A 22,305-nucleotide genomic window follows, 5' to 3' on the forward strand; every position below is an offset into this window, starting at 1 on the left:
TAGCAATATTGACTTCACAGAGTGCTATAAGTTAATCTATTTAAATACTTCCAGCTGGATTTGACATAGGGCAAGCAAGGATATTTTTATTGTTATTATATTTGAAAAGTATATTAGTTACAAACTTAAGTAAGAGACCAAGGTCTATGGTAAAGGTGATTATAAGCCTTCATACACCCCTGTTGTTCTGAAAATCTTAATTATAACAAGGCCAGCTGGGGTGGCTCACATGTGTAATCCCAGCACTTTGGGAGGCTGAGGTGGGCGGATCACCTGAGGTCAGGAGTTCGAGACCAGCCTCACCAACATGGCAAAACTCTCTACTAAAAATACAAAAAATAGCTGGGCATGGTGGTGGGCACCTGTAATCCCAGGTACTCGGGAGGCTGAGGCAGGAGAAGCACTTGAATCCAGGAGGCAGAGTTTGCAGTGAGCCAAGATCAAACTATGGCTCTCCAGCCTGGCGACAGTGAGACTCCATCTCCAAAAAAAAAATTAATTATAACAACATGTCCATTCACTCTCCAAAGTGTCTAGGACTGGACAATTAATTGTCAGGCCCTTTTCTGTAGCACCATACACTATAGCATATATGTGGATTAATATAAATACACATACAAAATTCAAGTATATATTCTATATACTTTCTATATACTTATATTCTAAGAGGTCACATGCAAATTCAAGGCTTGGTCAAAGAGTAGAGTGGCTATCTATGGAAAGGGGAGTGGAAGTGAATCATGGTAATAAAAAGTAGGTGTAGATATAGATATGAGTAGGTAGACATACACACATATAGCTGCAAGAGAAGGGAATGTCATGGACCAGTGATGACAGTGAGCCATGTAAAAAGGCTACAATTCTTGTGATTGCGTGTCCGTTTCCAGGATGGGTTGTAGCTTCCATTTTTACAAAGGCTGATGTCACGGTCATGGTAAATAAATGATTATAAAATGTGTTTCCTTTCTGGGGCATCTCTGGAGAAATCTCCCATGGTAGGAGAACGCACTTCACTAGACAGGTGATCACACAGATAAGATTTTACAGATCCAATAGCACTACCATTAACTTCATTATCCTTGGTATTCTACAAAGCTTGAGTGAACAAATGGTATCTTGAAGCTAAAATTAGCTAAACTAACAAAGAAAACTGGATTATTATTAATAATTTTTTTTGAGACACAGTCTCAGGCTGCAGTACAGTGGTGCTATGTCAGCTCACTGCAGCATCTGCGTCCCCGGTTCAAGAGATTCTCCTGACTCAGACTCCTGAGTAGCTGGGATTACAGGCACACACCACCACACCCAGCTAATTTTTGTATTTTTAGCAGAAACGGGGTTTCATCATGTTGACCAGGTTGATCTCGAACCCCTGACCTCGTGATCTCCCCGCCTCAGCCTCCTGAAGTGCTGGAATTATAGGCTTGAGCCACCTGGCCCAGCCTAATCTTTTTTTCTTTTCTCAAAGGACTTCTATGCACTTAGGACAGTAAGCCCATCGTTCAGTAACAACATGACTCAATACTGCAAGACCTTGATGCAGTATTTCAAAGACTTTCCAGTAGGTGAAGGAGGCTTTCAGTGATGCTTAGACCTTCATGCCCTAGCATTTTGAGATTGCGTCCTTTAGAAATGATACCAAGGGGAATCTGCCCATGACCAGCATTGGATGGGACCGTACCAGGTGACTTAAAATTAAGGATAACCAAGGAAAAGCCTTGAAAGGAAGCAGACATCATCACATGGTAGACAGTTTTCCAAGACAATGGAACAAGACTCCATTTGATCTTCTTCCATTGACTGAGACTTGCTTTTGTTTTGTATTAAAACAAAATGCTCAAACCTATATTTTATGTTGTTAGGTACTTTGTCCACTCAAACCAAACACTTTCTAAGGTCTCCTGTTCAAAATGCAGCCACTCTCACTAACCAAAGCAATTGCTGGCTATGGAGTCATTTACATGAAAGGGAAGGAGCACAGCTAAACAGTAGAACATGCTCTCATAAACAGTTGGGTAGAAATTGAGGATGCTAACTTCATGATAAGATTTGTTATTCTTCCTTTGGAAGGTTGGTTAACATTTATAATTAAATGACTCGGCACTGAGAAGAAGCTATAGGTGCAAAAGGGTGGCCTATGACTACTATTGATTTCATTACTGGTATTTTATTCTATGCATAAAAAACATTAGTGAAACTGGGTCTAATCTAGGTAGTGTCCCAGATTCCCACTAGAATCAAACTCTTTGGTTTGACACACCTTATGAAGACTGGAATGCTATAGGTATCGACATAGACATAGAATCAGAACATGACCATGTTACCCTCTGCCATATAATCAGAGAATTTACTGAAACTAGACATTGGTTTATTGGAAACTCTAGAGGCAAATAGAATGCATCTATAGCTCTACTATATGAAATACATAATGGTTTTATCTATTGGATGCATCAATACTCAGGACATAGTTGGAGAGGAACCTATTCATTCTTCAATGCAGAGTGCATGCAAAGATTACTTTATAAAACTCACAGAAATATTTTTTGTTCCCTCCCCAATGCAATCCATTACCATGCAACCCGGTATCAATAGAAGTTAAGGCCACTGAGGTAGAAATAATTAAATAAAGCTTTATTGGAAGCTAAATGTGAGGATCGACCTGGAAGACACACACTGACAAAGTGAGTGTTTTCCAAAGTCTGTTACAAGTTGGAATGCTTTTGTAAGAGAGGTTAAAAGAAGGGAATGGGACTCCTTCTATCAATTTTTTTTTTAATTTTCTTTTGTTTTGTTGACCTGGCAAGGCTCAAATAGAGTTGAGTTTTTGTTTTTTGTTTTTCCCATTGGAAGGTACAAGACAGAGGTTACAATCATTGGCTTTAGATGACAACATAACAGGCTGAAACATTTTTCTTGCAAGACGACCAGCAAGACTTCATGATCAGAATCAAATCAGTGTCCTTCTCACTGTCAGCGGGTGAAGCCTTCATCAGTACTTGTAGAGTTTGAAGCACTCATGAACTCACCATCAGATTCTTTACTCAGGGACAGGATGTAAGCCAATGCTAAGACCTTCCACTGGTGGCTAATTTTTCAGCCTGCCCAATGAGACCTTCAGGTTTTCACAGGCAATATGCAGGTGCAGATATGACAAAGAATAACAATGACCTTCATGTCACCCCCAGCTGTTGAGGAATGGGATCCTTTTCACCCTTCCTGTCCATGAAACCAAGTTACTCATCTTCTGTGGCAACAAAATATATGGTAAACTTAACAGAGAAGGAGACTGTGTGAAAAAAAAAAAAAAAAAGATGAAATGAAATTCATTTGGTTCAATCCATTAGTCTGCGGAGAGCCAAAAACCTAATCAGGATTAACTGGGTGGAGCTTCAGAAATGCAATCAGATATCACTCTTTGATTGGAAGCTAGCAGCAGATACGTGGAGGGGTGTGGGTGGGAGTTGTGATTAGAAGGTCAATAAAAGCTTCTAAAGACCCACAGGAGAGACCCAACGTCTTCAAGCCTGGAGTTCCTACTTGTTTCTTCCTGAGGTCTGAGCACCTTCTAAACTGCATCCAGATCTGGTAAGTCACTAATTTCTGGAAGGACACTCCCATCTGACTACAGACAGCCGGTCTGGGATGTTGACCATGCAGCCTACCATGGCACAGAGCTATATCCTGTCCTTTTTCTTTTATCATGTGAACAATTTGAAGCTTTGAATTTTTTCCTTTAAATGCAGTTCTGTCTTTATTTCAAAAAAGTTGATTGTGCTTTGGTTGATGTCATTTCAAAATTCTTGAAGGGAGCAGTGAGTCCTGCCTTTAACCCCAACACTTTGGGAGGACAAAGTGGGAGGATCATTTCAGCCCAGGGGTTTGAGACCAACCTGGGCGACATGACAAAAACCCTCCTCTACACAAGGTTTTTTTTTTTTTTTGAGGACAGGGATGGAGTCTCGCTGTGTTTCCCAGACTGGAGTGCGGTGGCACGATCTCAACTCACTGCAACCTTTACCTCCCGGGTTCAAGCAATTCTCATGCCTCAGTCTCCATCCTGAGAAGCTGGTAGCACAGCCATCTGAAACCATGTCTGGCTAATTTTTGTATTTTTAGTAGAGGGGGAGTTTCACCATGCTGTCCAGGTTGGTCTCGAACACCTGACCTCAAGCAATTCACCTGCCTTGGCCTCCCAAGGTGCTGGGATTACAGCCGTGAGCCACTGGTGCTCGGCCTCTACATTTTTTTTTTTTTTTTAATTAGCCGAGCATGGTGGCATGGATCTGTAGTCCCAGCTATTTGGGTGGCTGGTGTGGGAAAATGACTTGAGCCCAGAAGATTGAGGCTACAGTGAGCCATGCTCACACCACTGCTGTACTCCAGCCTGGGCAAAAGAGAGAGACCCTGTCCAAAAAACAAAAACAAAATCTTTTTTTTTTTTTTTGAGACAGAGTCTCGCTCTGTCGCCCAGGCTGGAGTTCAGTGGTGCAATCTCAGCTCACTGCAAGCTCCGCCTCCCGAGTTCACGCCATTCTCCTGCCTCAGCCTCTCGGAGTAGCCGGGACTACAGGCGCCCGCCACCACGCCCAGCTAATTTTTTATATTTTTAGTAGAGACGGGGTTTCACCGTGGTCTCGATCTCCTGACCTCGTGATCCACCCGCCTCGGCCTCCCAAAGTGCTGGGATTACAAGCGTGAGCCACCGCGCCCAGCCAAAAACAAAATCTTAAACAAAAAGGATCTTTAACCTTAATTGTACACCAATCCCATCCTCTTCCACCCAAATGGAGACATGGGTGTGGAGGTGCATGCCTGTAATCCCAGCTACATGGAAGGCTGAAGCATGAGAATTGCTTGAATCTCGGAGGCAGAGGTAACAATGAGCCAAGATGGCGCCACTGCACTCCAGCCTGGGCGACGAAGTGAGAGTAAGCTCCCTCAACACCAAAACAAATTATGCCACCCAGGTGATCATTGGATACATGAAGATTTCTATTGTGTTTTCTTAGGGACTGTCATCTCTGTCTTTGTAAAACTCTTTTAACTCTGAAATATTTTGATAAATTTGAGGTGGCCGAGGATCCCTCAGCAAAGATACTTTCAAGCTTTTTTCCTTTCTGTCTAATATCAGGAAGAGATTCAACCCTTCCCTATCTCACACTCAGGACTATGAAGGACACATATTAGTCAAACTCCATGTTTGTGGAGGGAATCAGTGATTGAGTCCCGGACTTTCACCCTATCCCTAAATCTTTCACTTTCATGGATGAATATCTAATTCGATTAGTTAATCTGGAAGAAAGCCATAAATCCAATCAGGTTTAACTGGGTAGAGATTAAGAGGTCTAATCAAATGTAGTTCTCTCTCTGTCTCTCTTTTGAATCTAGCCTATTTCCCAGGCTGGAGTGCGGTGGTATAATCTCAGCTCACTGCAACTTCTGCCTCCTGGGTTCAAGTGATCCTCCTGCCTCAGCCTCCCTAGTAGCTTGGACTACAGGCACAGACCACTGCACCTGGCTAATTTTTGCTGTCTTAGTAGATGTCGGGTTTTACCATGTTGGCCAGGCTTGTCTTGAACTCCTGATCTCAGATGATCCACCTGCCTCAGCCTCCCTAAATGCTGGGATTACAGGTGTGAGTCACTGCACCCAGTCAAAGTGGTTCATTTTTAATATGTGTAAGAGGTGTGCATTGGAAGCATCTATCTTGCAAATGATGGGTAACAGTGTCACATAGGTTTCAAAGCTTCTCACTGAAATTTTCAATAATGAGGCTGGGGCAGAGGCTCACACCTATAATCCCAGTACTTTGGGAGGCCAAGGTGGGTGGATTGCTTGAGACTGGGAATTCAAGATCAGCTTGGACAACATAGCAAAATACACTGTCTTTACGAAAAGTCCAAAAATAAAAGATTAGTTGGGTGTGGTGATGCATAACTGTGGTCCCAGCTACTTGGGAGGCTGAGGAGGAAGAATCCTTTGAGCCTGGGAGGTCAAGGCTGCACTGAGCCGAGATCCCACCACTGCACTCCAGGCTGGGTGACAGAGCAAGACCCTGTCAGAAAGAGAGAGAGAGACAGAGAGAAAGAGAGAGAGAATGAGAGAAGGGAGGGAGGGAAAGAAGACAAGAAAGAAAGAAGGGAGAAAGAGGGGGAAAGAAAGAAACAAGGGAGGGAGAGAGGGAAAGAAGGAAAGAAGAAAGAGATAGAAAGGGAAAGAAAGCTTAAATAATGAAAATAAAACAAATAGAACCTATTCTAGGGATGCCCCATGAATGTTCCCAACCAGCTTATTTGTAGGAACTGAGAATGTAGGCATGTAGGCGTGTGACATTCCCATCCCCATTGTTTTAGAACCTTGAGTAATTAGTAATTTCCCCCAACGGTGGGAAGGATTAGCTTTCAGGTTCCTCCATACTCACTACTCACTGGATGAGCACTGGATACAAAGGAAGGGCTAGTGGTGGCCCTGCCTCCTCACTGCTTGGGAGAGGCTCATGCTGATGCAGCAGAGGCAGAATGCTGGCTTAATGGCCACTGAGTACAGCGTAGAATTGGAGTAAACTGAGGACTCTTTCACCATTGCCAGAGCCGTGACTTTGGCCCTGGGTGAAGATGAGGTTGATGGGCTTGGCCTGAGAGTGATGCCTTTTCTCTGGGTTTGTCCTCTGGAAGTTTTCCTTGCAGATTCATGAAGATGAGCACCCGGACTCCACCCAGACTCCTGGAGCTGGCGGGGCGGAGTCTGCTGAGGGACCAGGCCTTGGCCATCTCCACCCTGGAGGAGCTGCCCAAGGAACTTTTCCCCCCACTTTTCCTGGAGGCCTTCAACAGGAGACGCTATGAGGCCCTGAAGCTGATGGTGCAGGCCTGGCCTTTCCGCCGCCTCCCTCTGAGGCCTCTGATGAAGATGCCTGGTCTGGACACCTTCCACGCTGTGCTGGATGGGCTTGATGCACTGCTTACCCACAGGGTTCGTCCCAGGTGAGGTGGCCCAGGTGGGCTGGTGGGGAGGGCCCAGGTGTGCAAGCGAAGGAACAGCTGGCTCATGACAAGTGAGGAGGCCCAAGGGGGGATGGTGGTGGTGAGGAAGCTGAGAGGCCTTGGCCATTCCCCAGCTCCTCAGGGAAAGCACTGCTCACCACGCAAGGTCCATGGAGGTAACAGGAAGCTCTCCTCTAATGGCCCTGAAAGCCACCATGAAAAGTGAGAACTGGGCCGGGCACAGTGGCTCACAATGTAATCCCAGCACATTGGGAGGCTGAGGTCAAGAGTTTGAGACCAGCCTGTCCAACATGGTAAACCCCAACTCTACTAAAAACACAGAAGTGAGCTGGGCATGGTGGTCGGCTCCTGTAATCCCAGCTGCTTGCGAGGTTGAGGCAGGAGAATCGTTTGAACCCGGGAAGTGGAGGTTCCTGTGAGCTGACGTCAGACCACTGCACTCCAGCCTGGGGGACAGAGGGAGACTTGGTCTCAAAAAAAAAAAAAAAAAACTGTGGAAGTGGGCAGGATGCAAGGGGAAAACAGGGTGGAGAAAAGTCAGAGAGAGGGACAAGAAGCAGGGAGGGGAGGAGCTGCTATCCAGGATGTGGAGTTTAAGTTCAGAAATGAGTCCTTAAATTCTCAGTCTCACCTCTATTTTCCCACAGGAGGTGGAAACTTCAAGTGCTGGATTTACAGGATGTCTGTGACAACTTCTGGATGGTTTGGTCTGAAGCCATGGCCCATGGGTGCTTCCCCATTGCCATGAGGAACAGAAAAGCAATGCAGGACTGTCCAAGGATGAGAGGACAGCAGCCCTTGACTGTGTTCATAGACCTTTGGCTCAAGAACAGGACTCTGGATGAATACCTCACCTACCTCCTTCTGTGGGTCAAGCAGAGGAAAGATTTACTACACCTGTGCTGTAAGAAGCTGAAAATGTTGGGAACACCCTTCCACAATGTCAGAAGCATCCTAAAAATGGTGAACCTAGACTGTATCCAGGAGGCGGAAGTGAATTACAAGTGGGCACTGCCCATGCTGACACAGTTTACCCCATACCTGGGCCAGATGAAGAATCTTCAGGAGCTCGTTCTCTCCCACATGGATGTCTCTCCCTACACTTCCCCAGAGCAGAAGAAGCAGATTGTTACCCAGTTCACCACTCAGTTCCTCAAGCTGCGCTACCTCCAAAAGCTTTCTATGAACTCTGTTTCGTTCCTCGAAGGCCACCTGGACCAGCTGCTGAGGTGAGAGAGGGTGGTGAGCTTTCTCCGCAGACCACAGCAGAGCCTGTTACAGTAAACGCTAGTGGGCATCTACTGCGAGCCAGCCTATGAGGATGTAACAGTGAAGGGGATACTAGCATGTCCATGCATTGTCCTGTTGGCAGCCCTGTCGTAAAATATGTATCATGCAACCATCTCAATAGAGGCAGAGGGATCAGTTAGGGGAGATGCTATAGAGAGGCTGCCATGCTAGGAAGCTAGCTACTGGGGGATTCAGATCTAGTGAGGGTGCCTTTCTGAATTCTGCCTAAGGACGTGTGTCTAAGTTAAGATGATGAAAACTAGGCCAGGGATGGTGGCTCATGCCTGTAATCCTAGCACTGGGAGTCTGAGGCAAGAGGATAGTTTGAGCCTAGGAGTTTAACACCAGTCTGGGTAACATACCAAGACCCCTGTCAGAAATGAATAAATAAAAGTAAAAACAAACAAGATAATTTTATTTTCCAAGATGGATTTTCACTTTGATCGTCCAGGCTAGAGTGCAGTTGTGACATCTCAGCTCGCTGCAACTTCTGCCTCCCAGGTTCAAGCGATTCTCCTGCGCAGCCTCCCGAGTACCTGGGATTACAAGCGTGGGCCACCACACCTGGTTAATTTTTATATTTTAAGTAGAGACAGGGTTTCACCATGTTGGCCAGGTTATTCTTGAACTCCTGGCTTCAGGTTTTCCACCCACCTAGGACTCCCAAAGTGCTGGGATTATAGGCATGAGCCACCGCGCCCAGCCAACAAGATAATTTTTAACAAGATGATGGGAAGTAGGAAAGTGAAGTGGGCACTGAAGAGGGGAATGCTCAGCAAACCTGCACATTTCAGAAAATCAGCTTTGTGCCCCACAGTTTAGTGAACATGAATGATCCCATCTCTAATTCCCTGTTGTAAAACGTTGTTTTGAGCTCCAGGTAAATTAAATACCTAGGTAATGCATGATTCTGAAACAGGGTCAGGGAGCAGGCACAAAGAATGGTGAAGGTGATAGAAGGTTTGCTGATGATACAGGCGTGTCAGGGACACCTGCAGCCTGCCCACCCCAGCTGATGTTGCAGGATCCTGCTTGGATTTGCCCCTTGTGCCTGCATCTCCACTGGGCTCCTGTGGCCCAGAGATGTGGTTTTCTGCCTGACAGATGAGGAAAGGGAGCTTTAGCCAGGTGTGGTGGCCCACGCTTGTAATCCCAACTTGATCCATTCCTATAGATGATGGTGAAATGACTCAGCCTCAAATGGAGTAATTTTTTCTCTTTTTTTTTTTTGTTAATACAGAGTCTCGCTCTGTCACCCAGGCTGGAGTGTAGTGGCATGATCTCTGCTCACTGCAACCTACACCTCCTGGGTTCAAGCAAATCTCCTGCTTCAGCCTCACAAGTAGCTGGAATTTCAGGTGCCCACCACCACACCTGGCTAATTTTTGCATTTTTAGTAGAGAGGAGGTTTTGTCAGGATTGCCAGGCTGGTCTCAAACTCCTGATCTCAAGTAATCCACCAGTCTCAGCCTCCCAAACTTCTGGGATTACAGGTGTGAGTTACAGCACGGGGCCTAAAGTGGAATTGACCTTAGTGGCAAAGCTCTTCTTCATGCATCATCCTAAGTGTTGACCATCAGGCCGTCAGAATGACCCTGGGCTTGGGCAAAAATGGTCTCCATCCGTCACCTTGAAGCCATTCCCCACCACCCTCCACTCACCCTTATGATTCCCCAGAATTCACTTCTTATTCTCTCTCCCCAGCTGTCTGAAGACCTCATTAAAGATCCTCGCAATAACTAACTGTGTGCTTTTGGAATCAGACTTGAGGCATCTATCCGAGTGCCCGAGCATCAGTCAACTAAAGACCCTGGACCTGAGGGGCATCCGACTGGCCAATTTCAGTCTTGTGCCTCTCCAAGTTCTCCTAGAAAAAGTTGCAGACACCCTTGAATACCTGGATTTAGATGACTGTGGCATCGTAGACTCCCAAGTCAACGCCATCCTGCCTGCCCTGAGCCGCTGCTATGAGCTCACCACCTTCAGCTTCTGTGGAAATCCCATCTCCATGGCCACCCTGGACAACCTGCTGTGCCACACAATCAGACTCAACAACTTATGCCTGGAGCTGTATCCTGCCCCGCGGGAGAGTTATGACGCTGGTGGTACTCTCTGCTGGAGCAGATTTGCCCAACTTAGGGCTGAGCTGATGAAGAGAGTGAGGGACTTAAGGCACCCCAAGAGGATCTTGTTCCGTACTAACTACTGCCCTCAATGCGGCAACAGGTCATTTTATGACCTGGAGGCAGATCAATGCTACTGTCGAATACCTGCCTATTTGGATGGATATGTCAAACGCTTTCTTCTGGACTCTTGGAAACTAAAACCTAGGTCTTAGGTACATCTTAAAAAAGGAGCACAGAACCCATCGTTTCAGACATGGGCTCTGAAAGTGGGAAAGGAAAGGTGATCAAGCAGGGGCCGGACTTGGGGGAAATGTTGATCTGGATTCAAAGGGACTTTGGGGACCTCTGTCCTATACAGTCGAAAATGGGAATGGGAATGTCTAGGGTGGAATTCAGACTTGAGAATGCATGAGGGAGTTACTCTTGCATAGACGGTTGTAAAGAAACAGAAATAAAGGGGAACTGAGTGGAAACTGTCTGGTGTCCTCTATTATCAAATAACCTGCTTTCCAGTTTAAGCCTCAGGAATCTTCAGTTATTGATGGAAAAAACAAAAGGCACTGAGTTGTCCAGTCACTAAGATGCAGCCCAAGAAAATCAAGGCATTTAAATGAAATTTGGTTATTTTAATCAGTTTCCTCCCATTGTTTTATTTGAGACAGAGTTTCACTCTTGTTGCCCAGGCTGGAGTTTGGAGTGCAATGGTGCCATCTCGGCTGACTGCAACCACCACCTGGGGTTTAACTGATTCTCCTGCCTCAGCCTCCCAAGTAGCTGGGATTACAGGCACACACCACCATGCCCAGCTAATTTTTGTGTTTAGAGAGACAGGGTTTCCTCACTATGTTGGTCAGGCTGGTCTCAAACTCCTGACTTTAGGTGATCTACGCAAGTAGGCCTACCAAAGTGCTGGGATTACAGGTGTGAGCCACTGTGTCAGGCTTTTTTTGTTGTTGTTTTTAAAGGTCTCATTCTGTCACCCAGGCTAGAGTGCAGTGGCACAATCGTAGGTCACTGCAGCCTCAATTTCCTGGGTTCGAGCGATCCTCCCACCTCAGCCTCTTGAGTAGCTAGGACTACAGTTGTGTGAGCCACCACACCTGGATACTTTTTTTTTAGTAGAGACAAGGCCTCGCTGTCTTGCCCAGGCTGATCTGGAACTCCTGAGCTTGTGATTCTCCTGCCTTGGCCTCCCAAAATGCAGGGAGTATAGGCGTGGGCCACCATGCTTGGCCTCCAGTTCTTCACTTCTTTTTTTTTTTTTTTTTTTTTTGAGACGGAGTCTTGCTCTGTCGCCCAGGCTGGAGTGCAGTGGCGAGATCTCGGCTCACTGCAAGCTCCGCCTCCCGGGTTCACGCCATTCTCCTGCCTCAGCCTCCCAAGTAGCTGGGACTACAGGCGCCTGCCACCACGCCCGGCTAATTTTTTGTATTTTTAGTAGAGACGGGGTTTCACCATGGTCTCGATCTCCTAACCTCGTGATCCGCCCACCTCGGCCTCCCAAAGTGCTGGGATTACAAGCGTGAGCCACTGCGCCCGGCCCAGTTCTTCACTTCTTTAGATGTCTGTTAATTCTTTGTTAGTTTCTGTGGCTGTTCAGTGGGTGAATACACACTAGGTGGACACCAAGGGCCTGGAACATTAGTGGGCAGGAACAGTGAGCCAATCCACATGGAAAGCACCTTCTTCTCAGGGTCTTTCACTGCTAGCGAGATGCTGAGAGCCGGCCACTCCTTGTGAGTCTCCACATGGTTCCAGAAGCCTTAGTTGGTGGACGTCATCTTCACTGCACAAGGAGCCACTCTCTTCCCATTGCCCTGGAAGGGGATGTCCGTATTGTGTATTAGCTGGAGGCTCTGGGCAGCACCAACACTTGCTTGTTCCCCTGATGACTAGCAGCCCTTCTTGAATTAAACTGGTTGTAGCCGGTAAAGACAGCCACTTTCCCTTTAACTAAAATACTAAAACTATACAGGCATGTAACACTTTTTAAATATTTCCATCTGACATTTAAAAAGTTACATCTTTTTGGGGAGCCAGGTCAGATCAATGAGAGATTTTCTCATAACACCTCCCCTCTCCCCCTATCAAGGAAGAGACTAGTGCAGCGCGTTCTGGAATCTCACATCATCAAAGGGTGGATAACGATCAAGTGCCTGTGGGTGATGAGTGACCTTCCCTGTGCTGAGGAAGCCTGCATAACGGGCACCCAAGTGAAGGATCCTGTTGAGGATTCAGGGGCTGGTGCTGCTGTCAGGGATCTTAGCCAAGAGCCTCAGGTTCCTGTAAAATGAAGATGATGATGTCCAACAGCTTATAGGACCCTGGTAGGATCCAATAAGATGGTTCATGTTTAGGGCTTGGCATGGGGCCTGGCATACAGTAAGATCAATACATCTTGTTCTTTTTTCTCTTGTCAGCAGACGTCCCAGCATTTTTCATCTTTCAGTCTCACCTCCTATTCCTGATAACAGGGAGGCAACAAGAACCCAGGGCACGCAATGGGGCTCCTCTTCTACTCTCTGCCACAACTTCATCACGATTCCCCCAAACAGCAGAGCCCCAGGAGCCAGCAGGGGGCAGGGTGGGCATTTCTGGACTGGATTCATTCCTAAGATCAAAATTTCCAATCCATACATCTCGGGTGCCATCTGCTGGTAGATCGGACCAGATGGTGTAATTTAGTGTTGCAAGGATTATATTTTATGGTATTTTAAAAAATTTACTATTATGAGCCAGGCACGGTGGCTCATGCCTGTAGTCCCAGCACTTTGGGAGGCTGAGGCAGGCGGATCACCTGGGGTCGGGAGTTTGAGACCAGGCTGACCAACGTGAAGAAACCCCTTCTCTACTTCAAATACCAAAAATGAGCAAGGCGTGGTGGCGCATGTCTGTAATTGCAGCTACTCCGGAGGCTGAGGCAGGAGAATCGCTTGAACCTGGGAGGTGGAGGTTGTGGTGAGCTCAGATTGAGCCATTACACTCCAGCCTGGGCAACAGTAGTGAAACTCTGTCTGAAAAAAATAATAATAATAAAATAAAATGAAATTTATTATCATGGCCAGGCATGGTGTCTCACTCCTGTAATCCCAGCACTTTGGGAGGCTGAGGCGGGCAGATCACTTCAGGTCGGGATTTTGAGACCAGCCTCGCCAACATGGTGAAACCCCGTCTCTATTAAAAATACAAAAAATTGGCTGGGCATGGTGGCATTCGCCTGTAATCCTAGGTATTCAAGAGGCTGAGGCAGGACAATCGCTTGAACCTGGGAGGCGAAGGTTGCAGTGAGCCGAGATCGTGCCACTGCACTCCAGCCTGGGCAACAGAGCAGGAAAAGACAATTTACTATAATGTAAATACTAGTTGAGTATAAATGTTTGTGTTGTAATTTATGTATATGAAAGATATAAAACTTTTAAAGAATGCAATGTGATATTTTAAGAATGGTTAATGGCCAGGCACGGTGGCTCACGCCTGTAATCCCAGCAATTTGGGAGGCCAAGGCAGGCAGACCATGAGGTCAGGAGGTCGAGACCAGCCTGGCCAACATGATGAAACCTCATCTCTACTAAAAATACAAAAAGTTAGCCTGGCGTGGTGATGGGTGCCTGTAATCCCAGATAGTCAGGAGGCTGAGGCAAGAGAATCGCTTGAACCCAGGAGCAAATGCTGTTGACCATGTGATGCATGGAAATGTTTGTCATCGGTATAGCCACTAAATTGCTAACTTGGGGACGTCAACATTAGCTCGCTACCAATAATATAAATAAATTGGATTATGGAAAAAAAAACGGCCTTTGTGATACTGTGGCTAATCCATGTGTGTCATGAGAGTCCAGCAATCGGCCCGGCACAGTGGCTCACATCTGTAATCCCAGCACTTTGGGAGACTGAGGCGTGTGGATCACTTCAGGTCAGGAGTTCGAGACAAGTCTGGCCAACATGGTGAAAGCCTGTCTTTATTAAAAATACAAAAAATTAACTGGGCGTGGTGGTTCGTACCTATAGTCCTACCTACTGGGGAGGCCAAGGGATGAGAATTGCTTGAACCCCGGGGGTGGAGGTTGCAGTGATCAAAGATCACACCACTGCACTGCCGCCTGGGTGACAGAGTGAGACGCCGTATCAAAAAAAGAAGAAAAAAACAAACAAACAAAAAAAAAAAAACAAGAGAAAAGAAAACAAAACTAAAGAAAGTCCAGCATGGTAAGAGGTACATAGAGGTACATGTGGGTAAGCTTCATTTGTTTTTCCTCCTTTTTCCCTTCTCTGGACAGAATTGTCAATGCAAAACATTCCAAAAACACCGAGCAAAGGTCTCCTATAATCTTCCCCTCATCTGAGACTTCCCTTCACAGTGTATGTGCTAGTGTCTTCCAGACTTTTGTATGACGAGCTGTACAGAACATCAGATCAAATGGGCACGTCCCTAATAAGTGGTGACTTGCCAGATCTGGACTCACTTTGCAGGGTGCTGGGACCTCTGCCAGAATCAAGCAGTAGCTCCAGGAGCCAGGGCTTTGGGTATCTTTTGTGCATCTTCAGGAGTTTTATTGACCTTTCTGACCACAACCCCCTTCTCAATTACCAACTTCCAATCCGAAAATGACATCCGACTAGATCCTGAACTTCCACCCTGTTAACCCTGATTGAGTTTTCAACTTTCTTCTTATTAAGTGATTAAATTAGATATGGATTTTGAGTTTTCAACTTTCTTCTTATTAAGTGATTAAATTAGATATGGATTTATGAAAGTGAAAGAATTAATAATAGGGTGAAGGTCTAAAACTCATTTATTCACTCATTCCATAAACACTGGTAAAGTTTGACTAATATGTGACCTTCATAGTGATACAGGAAAGAGTTTAATCTGTTTCGGACATTAGAAAAAAAATATATATATGGTATCTTTATTGGAGAACCTTTGGCCACATCAAAAGGATCAAAACTTTTTAGAGTCAAAATAGCTTTAAGAAGACAGTAATGTCATCCCTAAAAAAAACTCAATAAAAATCTCAGTGTATCCACTGGTTACCTGGGTTTTATGCTACCTAACATGGTAGATCATATGCCCATTCAGGTGGAAGAGAGGAACTACTGAGGGTGTAATTTATCTCAAGGTTAAGGTCAAGGCATCATTGAAAGAAATCAGGCCTAAATTACAAAGCAAGATGGGGGCTGGGCTGGACGGGACTCAGTGTTCTAATGGGACCCTGGGAGGGAACCAAGACAACATGAAACATGGCAGGTATTTTGAGGGTGTCTAGACAAGAGGATTGAAAGACTTCCTTCTAGATTGAGTTTAAAAATTAAAAAAAATGTAACTACAAAAGAGATAATGCAGACTCGTAAAGCATCACAGTGTCTTTGAGGGCAGAGACAGCAGATACAGTCTTGGCTCCTACTGGAAGGTGAAGCATCATTACTCACAAACATGTTGGGCTTCCCTCCAAATACCAGCTTGGGAAGATTGCATCTGAGTGTGTGAGCTGGGGCAGAGCCCAGAGAGGAGCAGTGTGGTCACACATAAGGAGGGAGACTTTTCAATCGAAGCATGGATGGTGGCGGCTGTGTATCTGCAGAATTCGGGAGAGAAATGAACCCCTTGGGGGAATCCTGCACCATCCCCAGGACCCCACCGAGAATCCTGCACTCTGGGGGGTCTTTCTACCATGTTCTGGTTGCCTGTGCTTTGTAGAGGCTCCAGACCTGGGAGCGGGTCCCATTTAGCCACGAGAGGGTGTGGGTGGCACAGCTGGCTGCCTCAGGAACATGGGGCACAGGCCTGGCTCACAACCCTGCCAAGGTGGGGTGCTGCCAGGAGTGGATCGTGGTCCCCAGACCCAGCAATTAATAACATCAGGCTCTGTGGTCAACCCTGTGGGGAGCAGATCTTGGAAATGCAGCCTCAAGAGGATTAGCACAGAATCTCCCTTTGAGACCCAGGAACTTGGCACTGTTAGCAGGGTGGGCACAGTGGCCCCATAGCTGGCCAGGTCATTGAACAAGGTGCCATTTCTGCTTCCCAACAAAGGCCCCTGTAGCTTGACCCCAGCTCCACCTACCACCTCAAGCCCATCTTCTCCTCGGGGACCCTCTCTGCCCATCCCTTTGTGCCCGACTGAGCTGCTCCTTGCAGGCGAAAATATAAGGAAAAAACAGATGACTGAAGAGAAGTAAAGAATGGGTGGAGATCATTGGCACACCCGTAATCCCAGCACATTGGGAGGCCAAGGTCAGCAGATCACTGGAAGCCAGGAGCTCAAGACCAGCCTGGTCGGTCGGTCGGTCCTTCCTTCCTTCCTTCCTTCCTTCCTCCCTCCCTTCCTTCCTTCCTCTCTTTCTCTCTTTCTTTTCTTCCCTCTGTGGCCCAGACTGGAGTACACTCGGCTCGCTGCAGACTCCCTGCGTCCGGCTCCCGTGATTCTCCTGCCCTCGCCTACGGGAGGCCTGGGATTGCCGGGCGCGCCCCACCACCCCTCCCTGGTTTTTCTCCTTTGGCTGGAGGCACGGTTTCGCCATGTCGGCCAGGCCGGTCTCCAGCTCCTGACGTCGAGTGCTCTGCCTGCCTCGGCCTCCCGAGGTGCTGGGACTGCAGACGGAGGCTCGCTCACTCGGTGCTCGGTGTTGCCCGAGCTGGAGCGCGGTGGCGTGGTCTTGGCTCGCTGCAGCCTCCGCCTCCCAGCCGCCTGCCTTGGCCTCCCGGGGTGCTGGGATTGCAGCCTCTGCCCGGCAGCCGCCCCGTCTGGGAGGTGGGGAGCGTCTCTGCCTGGCCGCCCGTCGTCTGGGTTATGAGGAGCTCCTCTGCAATGGCCGACCCGTCTGGGAGGTGAGGAGCGCCTCTGCCCGGCCGCCCATCGTCTGGGATGTGAGGAGCGACTCTGCCTGGCCGCCCCGTCTGGGAAGTGAGGAGCGCCTCTGCCCGGCCACCCCGTCTGGGAAGTGAGGAGCGCCTCTGCCCGGCCGCCCCGTCTGGGAAGTGAGGAGCGCCTCTGCCCGGCCACCCATCATCTGGGATGTGAGGAGCGCCTCTGCCTGGCCGCCCCGTCCGGGAAGTGAGGAGCCCCTCTGCCCGGCCACCACCCCATCTAGGAAGTGAGGAGTGTCTCTGCCTGGCCGCCACCCCATCTAGGAAGTGAGGAGTGTCTCTGCCTGGCCGCCCCGTCTGGGAAGAAGTGAGGAGCGCCTCTGCCCGGCCGCCCCGTCTGGGAAGTGAGGAGCGTCTCTGCCCGGCCGCCACCCCGTCTAGGAAGTGAGGAGCGTCTCTGCCTGGCCGCCCCGTCTGGGAAGAAGTGAGGAGCGTCTCTGCCCGGCCGCCACCCCGTCTAGGAAGTGAGGAGCGTCTCTGCCCGGCCGCCCCGTCTGGGAAGAAGTGAGGAGCGTCTCTGCCCGGCCGCCACCCCGTCTAGGAAGTGAGGAGCGTCTCTGCCAGGCCACCCCATCTGGGAAGTGAGGAGCCCCTCTGCCGGGCCGCCACCCCGTCTAGGAAGTGAGGAGCGCCTCTGCGGGGCCACCCATCGTCTGGGATGTGAGGAGCGCCTCTGCCCGGCCGCCCTGTCCGGGAAGTGAGGAGCCCCTCTGCCGGGCCGCCACCCCGTCTAGGAAGTGAGGAGCGTCTCTGCCCAGCCGCCCTGTCTGGGAAGTGAGGAACACCTCTGCCTGGCCGCCCCATCTGGGATGTGGGGAGCGCCTCTGCCCGGCCTCCCCTTCTGGGAGGTCTACCACAGAGGCCAGAAGCAATGTGGGGGCTGGACGTGGTGGCTCACGCCTGTAGTCCCAGTACTCTGGGAGGCCGAGGCGGGTTGATCACTTGAGGCTAGGAGTTCGAGACCGGCCTGGCCAACATGGCGAAACATATGAAAAATACAACTGACAAACCAACCAACCAACCAAGCAACAACAAAACAGGTCTACCCTGGAGTCATACTCTAATTTTTTCTATTTTCCTCCCTTTCTGATCCTTTATCCCACTTTCTTTTTCTTCCTCTTCCTTCTCCTTCTTCTTTGTCAAATAGAGGATTGAGTGATTATCATTGTTCCATACAAAGTCTCTCTCTCATTTATTTTCGTTAATTCCCACCCCCCATTTCTATTCCCCGTCTTCCCATGTGCAACCTTCCTAATATGTTTGATATGCATCTTTTTGTTTGTATGTACTTTTAGAAAATGTTTATTGTTTTGTGTGCAAAAAAAAATTAAAAAAAAAAAAAGACCAGCCTGGTCAACATGGAAAAACCCCATCTCTACTAAAAATACAAAAAGTAGCAGGCTTGGTGGCACTTGCATGCAATCCCAGATACTAGAGTGGCTGAGGCATGAGAATCACTTGAGCCCTGAAGGATAGGATTGCAGTGAGCCCAGATGGGACCACTGCACTGCAGCCTGGGTGACAAAGCCAGATGTTGTTTTTTTTTTTTAAAAAAAAAAAAAGCAAAGATCAAGAATGGGTGGGAATTAGATGTTTTACAGCTGAACCTCAATCACAGACAACAGAGTACGTGGATAGTTTTCCATCAGTAACTCAATAACTAGAGATTTCTGATGTATAATCGCGAAAACAAGTCAATCAAATACAGAGGACACCAGACAGTTTTCACTGAGGTTCTTCATTTCTGATATTTCTTGGTAACCATCCCTGCAGGGATAACGTTGTCATCACTGTAGAACATTGGCTTCTCTTTCTGACTCTGTAGGACATGGGTCCTGTAAGGTCTCATTGACTCCACCTCAATATTTTCCTCCAGTCTTGCTCCCTGCTGTTATGTTTTTTTCCCTCGTACTGAACACCTGCCTGAAGCAGAGTTCTGTGCTTCCTTTAAGTTGCATGTGGCCTGGTCACAATCACTCATACCAGTAATCCTAGAACTTTAGGAGGTCAAGGTGGGAGAATCCCATGTGCCCAGCGGTTTCAGACCAGCTGGGGCAGCACAGCAAAACCCTGTCTCAAATGTTAATAAAATTTTAGAATTATTAAAAAAGGAAATAAGAAAAAACAAAAATAACTTGCACCTACATACTAGATTTTAGTGTCCAAGTGCCTGGAAGAGAACTTTCGACGTATCTACCCTGCTGGACACGCCTTCCCTAGCAGCAAAGATGGAGCTCCAGTTCCTCAGGTGGTGATGAGTCACAGGAAGGGCAGGGGCGGGGCCAGTGAAGACCCTCTTGGGCTGCCTGACTTCCCTCAGTGTACACATCAGCTCAGCCCCAAGTGGGGTGAAGATCTCCCAATCGACACGAACCAAGGAATTCAAACTCTCCTCAGGGGCAGGATATGTCTCCAGGCTTAACTTGCTCAGCTCACTGGTGTGGCGCAGCAGGTCCTTCAGGGCGTCCATAGACATGCAATTTCTGCCAAAGTAGAAGGTGGTGAGCTGGGAGCAGCAGCTCAGGCCAGGCAGGATTGCAGGGAGTTGGGAGTAGTGGATCTGACAGCCCTCCAACACGAGGGTCTCGAGAGTGGCAGAAACTTTCTCCAGCAGAGCTCCGAGGGGTTCAAGACTGATGCGGAGCAGCAGCACATAGCTGAGATTCAGATGATGTAGGTAGCCGAGGGTTGGGTACTGAGAGAGACACTTCACGTCCTCTTCCAATAGGTAGCCACAAGTTAATTCCAAGTTCTCCAAGAGGTTCTGGAGGCACCTGTGGAGATCAAGAAGTTAGTTCTGTTAGTTCTGGACAGTGATACTAGTTAGATGAAGGTGGTGGGGAATAACTTAAAGGGAAATGTCTGCTTCACCCAAACACAAGTTTATTCCCATCATGTGGTGATGGTCCACATGCAAGTTGCTGCATGATGAGGACTCTGATCATTCAGGGGCTGTCCCAGTTTAGCCTCAACCCTTTCACCATTGCCACCATTGTGGCCCTTTGACCAAGGCCACAAAATCACTAAAGACTCTTTTCTTCTTCTTTTAGCAGAAAAGTTCATCTCTGGCCCACAGGTACCCAGTGGGAGACGTGCACAAAGAACTCAACTCAGCAAGGTCTAGGGTCATCAGCTAGGGCTACCTGCCAGCAGGGGCTCCCTGGCATACCTGTATCTGCAAACCACCTATCACTTTTTACTACTCTCACACCTACTCCCTCACCCTCCATTCAAGAAGCACACATTTCCCACGTCAGTTACCTTTCCTGGGGTTCCAAACAACCTTTTACAGACAGGGAATTAGAGACAGGATTATTTGTGATCACTAAGCTGGTGAGGACAGAGTTTCTACTGTGAAATGCACAGGTTTGATGAGCTGTCCCTCCTTTCATACCCTCCTCTATTACCTCTTTTATATCATATCAACTTGAAACACACTTTGTAACAAGAAATTCACACGTGCACCCCCAGTAGAGCTGAAACCCCCACTAACTAGCTAGTACATGATGTAGCTCTCTGGCCTCTACCCCAGGTGACCCTGCTGACCTCATTGCAGGGATCCTGTGATAGCCACTCCAGGACATGGAGCACTGAATGGGACAATGTGTTGACATTCTGGTGTCCCCTACACTGTGACGTCGCCACTGGCTGACACAAAAGTTATGCCTTCTAGCATTTGCTGTAACAAAAAAAGGCTGTGCTGTGGTCTGCAGAGAAAGTGCACGATCCTTTCTCACCTGATCAGCTGTTCCAGGTGCCACTGAAGAAGGTGATCAATTTTACTTTAGGCAATTGGAGGTGTTCCAGCCTGAGGAACACAGAGCTGAATTTGGTGACTAACCGTCCCTCGAGTTCAATGTCTGACGTGTAATGATGGCACGTGGAGAAAACGAGTTTGTGAAGATTCTTCATCTCCTTCAGGTAACAATGAAGCTTCCTTATCAGACATGGCCAGGACATGTTGTGAATTTCCAGCTCCTGAATACTATTCAGCTGGATTATTTTCAATGACTTTCTGAGATATTTAATGGGTGTTAGATAATTCACCAACTTACTACAGCACAGGTGTACTAAACCTCTCCTTTGGTAAACCCACTGAAAGAGGTATCTCAGGCATTCATCCCGGGGTATTTCCTTGAGGCAGACATCTATGAACACCTTTAAGGATGGTGCTCTCCGGTCCTTGGATAGTCCTCTGCTGTCTGCCTCTTACTCATGGCCTCTGGGGAGGAGGGCAGGGCCCAGCCTCCAGGCCATCCGGCCCAGAAATTCTCATCAACATCCCGCAAGTCCAGCACTTGAAGTTTCCACCTCCTGTAGGTAAAGTAAGGGAGAGGCTCAGAATTTAGAAGGACCCATCCCTGACCTTTGCTTTCATTCCCATTGCTCCCTGTTCTCTGACTTTTCTCAGTCCCTTTTCTCTTTTGATTCATACTGCTCCCCACTTCTAGTCCCTTTACCTTCCACTGGGAAAAAGCAGGTTTCTGTTCCCACAGTGGACCCTGTACGGTGAGCAGTCCTTTCTCTGAGGATCTGGAGAATGGCCAAAGCCTCCCCGAGCTTCCTCACCAGCACCATCAGAAGACTCTGGGCCACCGAGTCAGGCTGGAAAACAAGCCGCTTTATTTTATTTATTTATTTACGTATTTTGAGACCAAGTTTTGCTCTTGTTGCCCCGCTGCAGTGCAGTGGTGTGATCTCAGCTCACCACAACCTCCGTCTCCTGCGTTCAAGCGATTCTCCTGCTTCAGCCTCCCGAGTAGCTGGGATTACAGGCATGCACCACCACGCTCAGGTAATTTTGTATTTTTAGTAGAGATGGTGTTTCTCCATGTTGGTCAGGCTGGTCTCCAACTCCTGACCACAAGTGATCTGCCCGCCTCGGCCTCCCAAAGTGCTGAGATTACAGGTGTGAACCACTGCGCTCGGCCTCAAGTCACTTTACATAGGGTTAAATAAACCTCCTCTGAGGGGACTTTGTGATTTGTAGGAGGTGACTCCCCAGGCCCTTTAGACA

General features: G+C 47.9%; 1 protein-coding gene and 1 pseudogene across 1 annotated transcript; one reads left to right on the forward strand and one right to left on the reverse strand.

Moving 5' to 3' along the window:
* The first annotated feature begins 1,513 nt into the window (after window positions 1–1,513).
* LOC129472126 (PRAME family member 15-like) lies at window positions 1,514–10,632 on the forward strand. Its single transcript, XM_055261553.1, has 5 exons — window positions 1,514–1,561; window positions 3,503–3,585; window positions 6,675–6,983; window positions 7,652–8,233; window positions 9,999–10,632. Exons 1-5 carry the CDS (start codon window positions 1,514–1,516, stop codon window positions 10,630–10,632), a joined length of 1,656 nt encoding a protein of 551 aa, XP_055117528.1.
* An 8,872-nt stretch (window positions 10,633–19,504) lies between these two features.
* LOC129472239 (PRAME family member 2-like) lies at window positions 19,505–20,680 on the reverse strand (annotated as a pseudogene).
* Window positions 20,681–22,305: the final 1,625 nt, after the last annotated feature.

The sequence above is a fragment of the Symphalangus syndactylus genome, chromosome 22 (assembly GCF_028878055.3).
Source record: "Symphalangus syndactylus isolate Jambi chromosome 22, NHGRI_mSymSyn1-v2.1_pri, whole genome shotgun sequence".
NCBI lineage: Eukaryota > Metazoa > Chordata > Mammalia > Primates > Hylobatidae > Symphalangus > Symphalangus syndactylus.